This window comes from Aptenodytes forsteri, unplaced genomic scaffold (genome assembly GCF_000699145.1).
Source record: "Aptenodytes forsteri isolate BGI_AS27 unplaced genomic scaffold, ASM69914v1 Scaffold8, whole genome shotgun sequence".
Lineage (NCBI taxonomy): Eukaryota > Metazoa > Chordata > Aves > Sphenisciformes > Spheniscidae > Aptenodytes > Aptenodytes forsteri.
In genome coordinates, this window is record NW_008796218.1 from 5,189,417 (window position 1) to 5,200,292 (window position 10,876).

Genomic DNA, 10,876 nt, shown 5'->3' on the forward strand with positions numbered 1-10,876 from the left:
CGCGCGGGGGGGGGGGGGGCGGGGCAGGCAGCGGCCCTCCCCGGCCCGGGCACCGGGATCTCGCGCTTCTGCTCTTAATGCTCTCCCTGCTCGTGTCGGGGGCTGAGGCAGTGGGCTCGCTGCTCTGTGGCTCCGAGCTGGTGCTGCCCGTTAAGCGTGTGCTCGCACTCCGGCGTGAAAAGGAGTTTAACGGAGAACGGTTCTCTGTTTCAGTGCCGGGAACAAATACTGCGCGTAAAAGGCCCTGTAGAGAAAATGGCCAGAGCTTCACTCGGGAATGCTCTTGCTGCCTGCCTGCTTATTAGCTATACTAATGGATTGTATTTTGTTCATTCTAGTTTCGCAACCAGTATGACAATGATGTCACAGTTTGGAGCCCTCAGGTAAAATGTTCTAAGCTTGCTAACTGGCTTTTTACTTGCTTTTTATTTTCTCTTCACTTTTGCAGCACTGGTATCACAATAGCGTAGATTGTATTCAGGTGCCTAGAGCTTACTGCAGTCTGCTCCCTTCTTGTTTTGTAGGCTGTAGGTTCCCGGAAAGCCATTAGTACACCTCTAAGCTTCTGTGAGCCTGAATGATGCTTAGGTGGGCCCTGTCACCTCGAAGTACTTAAGGTACTTGTTTTCTGAATGTACCTGTGAGATGCAAAATAGATGCCATCATCATTGAGGGTTGGGCTAGATGATCTTTAAAGGTCCCTTCCAACCCAAACCAGTCTATGATTCTGTGATCAATTTACAGACCCATAATAAAAAGTTGGTAAGTAAGGTATCAAAAAGCATGAAACTGAGCTTAAATCTCCCAAATATTAGGCTACTGCTAGGTCGTTCTCTCTTTTATTCGCTAGCTAATGTTGGAAAGGAACTATTTAGTTTTCAGTTGGGAAGAACTTTCTTTTTTTTTTTTCTATTAAGAGCTTTACTGTATTCAAATTGTGCAGAACAAAATCAAATTATTAAAAGTTAGTATTTAGTGCTTAAGTGAGAATATGCTGACTTCTTCGAGTATGGCATGACAGCACCCGTTCCTCTTTTTGTGCAGACAATTTTTAGTGCCTTGTAAGCCCCTATTTGAATGACTGTACCCATATGGTAATCTGAAGCATGGAATCTGAGATACTGATTTTTTTGTAGTATGAATTCACAGATCTTAATTTTCTAAATTGAAATGGTCACAAACATTCCTGTTCAATAAATACCATGTGTAAAGCTTATAACATTGAGAGCTAGAGCATGCAAGGGATTAAATGCCATATAATTTTGTAATGCAGTTTACATTGTGCTTCAACGATGAAGTCTGTGCAGCTGTGTGTCCCTAGTTCCCCATGTTGTGAAATGTTAGGGAGGCTTCATGCTATCTCTGTGCTTAAGATTATACTGAGATTTGCACTTGATTTGAAATTTTATTACCTCTGAATCAGTTTCACATTGTGTATTCTTCTAAAACTTACACAGGTTGTGTTGACCTCAAAATAAATATTCTAGAATTTTAAAAGCAGGTGTCAGTTCAGGTGTTTAATATTGCCTCTTCTGTTGGTATGTACATTTTAAGATAGGATACTTATGGAAAATCGGAGTCTTGAAAATTGACTCGTTTCTAGATTTAGGAAAACTAAAGATTTATTTTAAATGCAAATAATGTAAATAACAAATTGTATTAGTAGAAAGTTAATATATCATTAGTTTGTGGGTTTGTATTACTACTGAGAATCTTCATCGTGAAGTAGTAGTGTTTGAAAGATAAATTTTCAACATATGTTGTAACAGAGCATGTTTCGTACTTTCCGTCCTGTATGAAGACAACCTTGAATATTTGAATGTTCTTTAGTCAATACCATGATCACTGTAGACGGCTTTGAACTGTTATCATCCTTCTTAATGATTGTGTTTCTCTGGCAGATTCTGTATCAGGAACTTTAATTTTTTACTCTATCTGTTACTTTAAAAATCACTTTTAAAACTATAGCATTCACTTGAGACTTTTAGTAGATATCGTGAAGTCATTAACAACACTAATTTCTATTTTTTTTCATAAATTGCCTTGAATATATGAATAGTGTTGATGTCTTTTGTAACAGACATTTAAAATTGCTACTCTGCTGCAATTACTGCTCCATACATTCCTGTAGATGAGGCAGTGATATGCTATAGTAATAATTATTGGCATTGTTAATACAGGAGCAAAGAATAATCATATTTTATTCAGGGGTGTTTTTAAATATTGTTGTAAAGAAAAGGAGATACGAGATTAAAGGCTAGAAGGGGTTTCACACTTTTACAGCCTTGCAAGTCATTCATGAAAGTCGATAAATACATGTTGGACAGGTCGCAGTGATTCCATACTGCTCTCGGGCAGGAAATGTCCTATGTTATTGAAATTCCATTTATAACTTAGTGGATGAAATGGAACATTAGGGTATTTTAAGCGTCTAGATTTGTATTTCTCTAGATAAATCAAATCAATAACCTTTTACCAAAAAACCCCCAGCAACCTAACAGAAGGTGACTTCCTGTAGATTACCCCCAGTACGTTTCACTGTAACAGCACTACGTTCCGCTCCATCACAACTGGTAGGATGCAACTGTGTGCTGCAGTTAGTAATTCCAGGACTTGTGCAGTAGCAGTGAACGTGCTGACTATTTGACATAGGCTGGCCAACTAGAGTGCATAAAATTACCTACTTTGCCCTCAGTGGTTGCATTAAAAGGATGTTGTCTTATTTTCCTGCAAAGCTCCTGGCCGCCTTTGCAGAACTTGTGGGGACTTAATTATCTTTGAGACCTCTACTCCTCTTTCAGGCTTTACTGCAGTTGACTAATAACTTGTTCAGAAGTTATTGGGGAATGGATGGTGAGACACAACAATTGCATAAGACTCATTTCTTCAGGAAACAAGATTAAAAGTTAAGCATCCAACTTCAGCTGTTCAGCTGTTCCGGAAGTTCTGTCTTTGAATCACATTAGGTCAAATACTGATTCTTCTGAAGACAGTGACAAAAGTCTTGAGATTCTAATAATGTCAAGATTATTCACCCTTTCTTTTTAGTTTTCCTGTTTCTTTGTATGCAGTAGTGAGTGGCTGAGAGATGGCCAGATTTATCTGGGTTAATGGTGAGGGGTTTGCAGAAGATAATTGAAGAAGTCTGTTGGTTGTAGGTTTACACTGTGTTACGCAGTCAGTGTACCTGTTGGGGCGGGGGAATCAAAGGTCTGAAAATCAAGAACCATTGAAAATTGGTACAGAGGATTGATTTTAGAATGATTACCTTTGATTCTCTTCTGCAGGGCCGAATTCATCAAATAGAATATGCCATGGAAGCTGTGAAACAAGGCTCAGCTACTGTGGGGCTGAAATCAAAAACGCACGCTGTTTTGGTTGCTTTAAAGGTAACTTCAAAACTGTATTCTTGGGACAATAACGTTAGTAGAAAAGTTTTGGTTTGTCAAATTAGTTTTGCACAGTCGGAACTTCTATGTGTAATGTAAATGCAATCCCAGTTTCCTGTTGCTTGAGTACCAGTATAGAACTATAGTACCTCTGCCAAGCAGATTTTCACAAAATGGTGAAGGAAATGAATGAGAATTTTTTTCCCCTTAAAAGATAAGCGTTCCTCTTCCCCACCCCCGCCCCATTAGTTATTAAGTAGTAAAACTATTTCTTTCTTTTCCCAAAGCTTGGGTGAGTGTCTGTTCTTTCTTTCTTTCTGACAGTCTCCTACTGAAGTGGAATTAGGCTTTTCTTGTCTTCTTTTGCAAGTTTATAAATTTATTTTTTTTATTGTTTCATGATGATATTCAGTTCTTGCTATAAATGTTAGCAGATTTCTCCACGGTGCTTGGCAAACTGTTCAGTCTGCCACATAGCTTTCTCCTTTTATGCATAGAGAGCACAGTCTGAGCTGGCAGCTCATCAGAAAAAAATCCTGTACGTTGACAACCATATTGGTATCTCAATTGCTGGACTTACTGCTGATGCAAGACTCTTGTGGTGAGTATTTTAGTTGTTGACATACACAGTTCTGCAATAATGAGTGAAAGTTCATTTGTAGGCTATTGCAAATGAAATTTTATGGTCAGCTAAGGATTAGTCTTGAGTTGCTGCTCTGTTGTACTATGCCAAAGACCTCAGCATGAAATTCTGGCAGATTTTTAACTAGTTGGCAGAAATCTCATTTGCTTGGCCCAAAATTTTGCTCTTTGGTTTTGTTACTAGTAAGACAGTCCTGTCTGGTTTTCTCAGTGTGATGGGGTTTCCAAGCAGTCTGAGAAAGTCCATCATCACTCATTTCCCTCTAGCAGCTGCTTCTGTGTACGCACATTTAAGAAGGTTATTAAAAACATACACTGCTGTATGTGTCGGCTTCAGCGGGGTTTGCTTTTTACCTGCTGGCCACATAGTTTCATCAGATGAGGTGAATGTACACGGGAGGAGGAGTGTTCCTCAGTTTGATAGGAAAAGGCAAAGAAGACATAGGAAGAATTTGTAAAATGAATTTTGATTGCTGTAACGTTACAAAGAAATGTTACCATTTAACTGTGGCTTTTTTCCAGATGATCCGTCTGTTGCCTGCGTGAACTTCTACCTTCTTTGCATTTGTACGGCTGAAATACTATAATACTCTTTCAAACCTGTGGTCAACTTTCTAAATAACAATTATAGGTTATGATGAAATGAAATTACATAATGCCTTTGACCCTTTTTCTCAACAAGCAGAGCTGAAACAAAAATACACTTACCTTAACAGACAAGTATCGAGGCAAAAACTCATTGTGACTTTCATCTATATCTTGGTTTGATTTTTTCTTTTTTTTTTTTTTTCTTTTTTTCCTCCTAGCAATTTCATGCGTCAGGAGTGTCTGGATTCTAGATTTGTGTTTGATAGACCTCTTCCAGTTTCTCGCCTAGTGTCACTAATTGGAAGCAGTATCCTTTTTTTTTTTACACTTGCAACACTTTTATAGCTTTTTAGTTGTTCATAAAATGATTTTCATATAACACAGCTTAAAAGTCATATTAAATTAAAAAAGTTAATTCGAAGTTAATTTTTCTTTATTCACACTGCTTGTGTATTCTTTCAGAGAATATCCTATAATATGCGCTGAACGGGTAGAGAAGCAATAAAGTGCTATGCAACATTTAACATAGCACTGTTTTTCTGTTACACAGCCCCATACCTTTGGAGGTGGGGGAGGAAAGATGACTGCACTGTTCAAAGTATGGTCGTTTACTGGATTGCAGCTGCTCGCTCAGATGTTTTCTTTCTGTGGCAACTTCCATCTCTGCATGGAACAGAGCGGAGGTGGTGTATTCTGTTATCAGGTGCCTAGAAAAAGTTCAAAGGGATAAGAAATTAAATGAGGCTGTGCAGCATTAGGTGAACTGTTTCTAATACTTAGTTGAATGCACCACTCAGTTATTTCGGGAAAGTTAATTGCTAAATTTTCTTCTGGTGAAAAAGAAGTTGGTATTCCAAATAAGTCGCAAGATCTGTTTCTTTTGAACATAGTCTTCACTCCTGCAAAAAGGTTTGCAAAGACTATACAACGATTTCGGTGCATCTCTGCTTGGCTTAGGAAAATGTTTTAGGTAATTAACATGTTATTTTGAGATTGTTTCCTTAGCTTACTTAAGAAACCCAGATACCAACGCAGCGTTATGGCAGAAGACCGTATGGCGTAGGACTGCTCATTGCGGGTTATGATGTAAGTAAGCTGCGCTAGTTACTATTGATCTAAAAGGAAGTGTGCTTAATGCGGTTTTATACAACAAATAGATGTTAAGAGGGGAAGGTGGAAGAGGCGGACTCATCCAAATTCTCTGAATAAGGATATAATTTTCTGTATCTTACACTAAAACATAACTTTAAAAAATGTTAATTAATAGCTAATCCTACCTATACTTATGAGGTGTACATTTGCAAAAATGAAAAACTAACTATTTTAAGGTGCAAAATGAGATACTGCAAAAATAAGATTTGTTTGTGTTTTAAGGCATCAAAATATTGATCCCACGATGACGGTAATTATTTTACTATTGATTATAGAGCTTTACAAACTATTATTTTAAATACTTTTACAAAAAATGGATGTGGAAATCCAAAGCTTACTTGTTTAGCAACAACAGTTTGCTTAATGCAACACACACAGAATCTCTGCCCTCAAGATTTTTGACTTGACGAAGGTTGAAGGAAACTGTTGTCTTGCCTGAAATCTTGCATGGCATGGCTAAATCCACCGCAGGTTTTTACTTTTGTGCAGATAAGATGGAATGCGTGTAAAATATCTACTGCAAGCCATGACGTAGGAGGCATACGTAAGCACAGTACATTTTATGGAACAGAGAAAGAAACATTTTTGGTGCCAGCCTGCCCCCATAAAAACTGCATTTTAATGAACAAAGTGTAAAGAAAGATTTTTTTTTTTGTAGATTATTGCTTTTTTTTTTTACAGTAGCTTTGAAGGAATTGTGTAAGAACAGTGATATGATAAGCAATATAAAATATATATATGTATGTGCATACATGTAAGCTATGCAATGTACCATGAAGCAAAACTGTTTTAGAAAATACCGTGTGTTCCAGCAGCAGACTTGGTATGAATTTATACATTTGTTTTACGTTCTGTGGGTTTTTTTCTCTCTGTAGGATATGGGTCCTCACATCTTCCAGACTTGTCCCTCTGCAAACTATTTTGACTGCAAAGCAATGTCCATTGGTGCTCGTTCACAGTCAGCACGAACTTACTTGGAGAGACACATGACTGAATTTACTGACTGTGAGTAACGAAACCCTGTCTATCCAATGGTATTCATCAGTTCTGCAGTTTATTTTCTGCTACTGCTTCATTCTTTTGCATTTAGTAAGCTAGGTAGATAAATTTTAGGAGCCAAGTTTGGCATCAGTGTAAATCTGCACGAAGACAAAATTGTAGAGAAAATTTCACAAATCTTCATGTCTAACATCTGGATGCTTATTACATCTAATGAAAAGAGAAGTTGTGCTCAGGAAAGCAGAGGAAAAAAGTAAAAGGCCTCTGCCCTGTTTAACCCAGGGAAAGAACAATTCTTCCCGTATCGGAGCAGGGATAGTATGTCAGGGCAAGTATTTAGGTGGTGCATTTAAAATGGTGGATTTATTTTTATATGAAACAGTGATGAGGAGGCTACTGAATGGCTACTTGGGGAAACAATAGTGTGACTATTGCTGCAGTGGAGGCAAGGCAGGTGCCAAAACCAGACGCATTTGACCTCAAATGTAGGGAAGGGCTGGTTTCTCAAGGTATACTTTTATAACTAACTCTGTGATCAGTACCAGACATACCTAGGGAGAGGAGTTCTGGAAGTCAAGCTAGACAAGCTGATTTTCTAGTTGCCAGCTAGGAATGGGAAGAAAAATAAATGAGTGTCTAGAGAGAACACCATACATTTTGTAAATGTCTTTCTGATTTCATTTTAAGGTAATCTAAACGAGCTAGTTAAACATGGACTGCGTGCCCTGAGAGAGACTCTTCCTGCTGAACAGGATCTGACCACCAAGGTAAATGCTAGGTTTTCTTAACAAGAAATTTTACTGCCACTGTTATTAGAAGTTACTGTGACAAAATTCATATAAAGTATGGCTGGCATTGAAATTTGGCAGCTGAATACTGGTAGATAATATCATCTTCATCTCATGTCACCAGTTTATCTACAGTTTCCTTAATTATCTCAGATTTAATTTTCTTAACAAGAAATGATACTTTCTCTGAATAAGACATCGTTTCCCTGGTTGCTTCATTCTATTTTTAACTTTGATTAGTGTTTAAGATGCATTACATGCAACTAGAATTACAACTTTGCATCGTAAGCACAGTCAGTAATTCACCTGGGAGGTGAGGGAAGGTAATGTACAAACAGTTGATTGCAACTTTTTGATGCTGGTTACTCAGAAACTTCTGACAATGAATTGAGGAACTGTTGAACAAGAAAATTCTAAGGATATCCATTAGTTGGTGTTCTGCTTGTGGCTGATCTGCCCTTTTCCATGTTTAATATTTTTTTTTTTTTATTCTTAGCCCACCTTGTTTTTCTAAACTTTAATGAAAATGCAAAATAAGATTAAAATAAGTGGTTTTGAAAAATCATGTATGTTATTAAAAAGTAAACAAAAAATTGAAAGAAATTGAAATCCTTGAAAAGTGGTTTTACTTAAAAGATTTTGAAACATGATAGCTTTTGTAGGGTATCAGTCTGCCTCCCTTTCCTTTTCTCGTACAATCTACCAAAGAGGGAGTCTCAAAATTTCCTTTTTTCCTAAAGCAGACACAAACAGCACAATGTGTCTCTTTATCACAGGAGGACGCTTTCATCTGTTTCACAAGCAAAAGCTGTACAGCCACAGTTATTTGCAGAAAAGTGTTTCTCACTTCTTTCAAAACTTTGCTTAACAGAATGTTTCCATTGGAATTGTTGGCAAAGACATGGAGTTTACCATCTATGATGATGATGACGTAGCACCATTCCTAGAAGGTCTTGAGGAGAGGCCACAGAGAAAGGTGTGTGGTTTCGATATAAATCAATAGGCTTTGTTGAAAGACAGCATTTTGCAATATATGACCTATCACGTTTAGGTTTACGACACTTAACTCTCTACTACTCCAGTAGATTTTTAGGAATGTGATTTTTAAAATGTGAAGTTACTATATGAAAACCATATAATCTTAGCTGGAGACTGAGATGCTTATTAAATCAATTTATGCTGAATTGGCGCCAGGCTGTTCCAGTGTCGTATTTCCTCATCTTTGATCAAGTACTGGTTTTCACAACAGAAGTGGCTACATATGTTTCTCATGCCTGTTGCATCCTTCGTCTCCCGATTACCAACTCTGTCCTGTTCCATGCGTAGGATAACACTACTTTGTAAGCTATTTGCTGACGAGCTGCATTTACCAGTCGTGATGCTCAATGCAGGATAAAGCTGACTTGTCAAATACTGTTTTCTGCCCTCCTATAATATATATACGTTTTTCCTCTCTTTAAGCCTGCTCCACCTGCTGATGAACCTGCAGAAAAGGCAGAGGAGCCGATGGAGCACTAGTTGGTGGACGAGTTCCTCTGTGTCAACGTATGTCTAATTATACAGGAACGTTTCTTCATTTGCTGGTAACTTTATCCTCACCTATATGCATTTTTTGCCAATACATTCTGAGGATTACTCTTAAAAAAGAAAGAAACCAACCCACCTACCCTTAAAAGGTAGACAGGAGGTCATAATTGGGTGTATTTTCTTTGACAAGAAAGGTGTAATCATTTTCTAAATAGTACATGATACTGTTTTTTAATGAAAAGCGTACTGGCTTTAACTTGTAAGGACAAGTGAAAATAAATCACTTTCTTGGAATCTGCTGTGGGTTTGTTTTTTTTTTTTAATCTGAACAAACAACGATTCAAATGCTTCTGTCATATCAAGGCGCCGTCACGTATCTGACCATTTCTCAGAGTGAGCATTTACTTACTGTTTATAAATGCGGTGCTCTTGGAAACCGTTGGACTGAGAGGACTTTAAAATGCCTACAAAAGTACAAAATAGTTGTGGAACAAATAGGATGCAGGGTGTTTCCCCATGTTGTCTTGTCATCGTCTCAAACTCAGCTTGAAAAGACTTTGATGATGAGCGTTTACCAGAAACGTTGCAGGCTGAAGAAGCGTGAAGCTGCCAACCAGCTTGTGTTTCGGTTTTTTGAGTTCTCTGCTTTATTAAACCCCGGCTCATGTGGAACCAAAATGAATCACTTGATTTCTTTAGAGCCGTCAGCCAGCCACGCGGTAGCGAAGGGCTTTTAGCTCACTAATGGCCTAAATTGAAGTAACGAGGGAAGCACATAACATTCCCATTGCAGGTCCCCTGAGCTACGGAGTCTCTGCGTTGCTGCTGAATAAACAGGCTCGCCGGGGTTTTGTCCCTTCAGCTTGCTCCGCACGGTCTGACTGAGGGGTCAGACCTAGTGCCCGTTTGGACGCGAGCTGAAGGCCGCAAAATTTGGGACTAACGGCGACTTCCTTAGGGACGTCTGGCAGGGAGGCCTGGTGAGTCCGTGCTTCCTAGGTGCAAAATGGGTGGGACGCTGTATTTTAAGCAAAACGAGTTCAGCGTTATTTTTTTCATTTTCCATTTTGGATCATTCTGCTATAATTATTCTCACTAACGAATACGCTGAAAAGGATAAAAACCAAGTTTTCGGGGTGAACTCACATGGGAGCTTGATAACCTGCTCAATCTACTTAAAAAAAAAAAAAGAGACTAAAAACTTGCATCGTCTTTAATTAATAAAGCATGGTGCTGTTTTGAACAGGCTTTAAATACTGTGTTGAATCAACAGGCTCGCCGGGGTTTTGTCCCTTCAGCTTGCTCCGCACGGTCTGACTGAGGGGTCAGACCTAGTGCCCGTTTGGACGCGAGCTGAAGGCCGCAAAATTTGGGACTAACGGCGACTTCCTTAGGGACGTCTGGCAGGGAGGCCTGGTGAGTCCGTGCTTCCTAGGTGCAAAATGGGTGGGACGCTGTATTTTAAGCAAAACGAGTTCAGCGTTATTTTTTTCATTTTCCATTTTGGATCATTCTGCTATAATTATTCTCACTAACGAATACGCTGAAAAGGATAAAAACCAAGTTTTCGGGGTGAACTCACATGGGAGCTTGATAACCTGCTCAATCTACTTAAAAAAAAAAAAAGAGACTAAAAACTTGCATCGTCTTTAATTAATAATTAATAAAGCTGTTTTGAACAGGCTTTAAATACTGTGTTGGAGCCATTTAATATTTTTAATTTTTATTTTATAAATTTTTCATATTTTTAAAATACTTTTTACAACTTTTATATAATTTTTATTTTATTTT

General features: G+C 38.2%; 1 protein-coding gene across 2 annotated transcripts; it reads left to right on the top strand.

Moving 5' to 3' along the window:
• The first annotated feature begins 353 nt into the window (after nucleotides 1–353).
• Nucleotides 354–9,379, top strand: PSMA1 (proteasome subunit alpha 1). Of its 2 annotated transcripts, XM_009288791.2 has the most exons (10): nucleotides 354–383; nucleotides 525–617; nucleotides 3,288–3,389; nucleotides 3,887–3,990; nucleotides 4,838–4,926; nucleotides 5,635–5,705; nucleotides 6,647–6,776; nucleotides 7,458–7,537; nucleotides 8,430–8,534; nucleotides 9,020–9,379. In XM_009288791.2, the coding sequence occupies exons 3-10, from the start codon at nucleotides 3,315–3,317 to the stop codon at nucleotides 9,074–9,076; spliced, it is 711 nt and encodes a 236-aa protein (XP_009287066.1). In that variant the 5' UTR covers nucleotides 354–383; nucleotides 525–617; nucleotides 3,288–3,314; the 3' UTR covers nucleotides 9,077–9,379. The 2 variants fall into 2 exon arrangements, with proteins under 2 accessions (XP_009287066.1, XP_009287064.1); XM_009288789.1 differs by lacking the exons at nucleotides 354–383; nucleotides 525–617 and having other exon boundaries at nucleotides 3,261–3,389.
• The last annotated feature ends 1,497 nt before the right edge of the window (nucleotides 9,380–10,876 follow it).

Coding starts and splice junctions, on each gene's coding strand:
- PSMA1 (XM_009288789.1), top strand. CDS start 3,261: ATGATTACCTTTGATTCTCTTCTGCAGGGCCGAATTCATCAAATAGAA. Junction 3,991..4,837: donor GCTGATGCAAGACTCTTGTG/GTGAGTATTTTA, acceptor TTTTCCTCCTAG/CAATTTCATGCGTCAGGAGT. Junction 7,538..8,429: donor AACAGGATCTGACCACCAAG/GTAAATGCTAGG, acceptor TTTGCTTAACAG/AATGTTTCCATTGGAATTGT.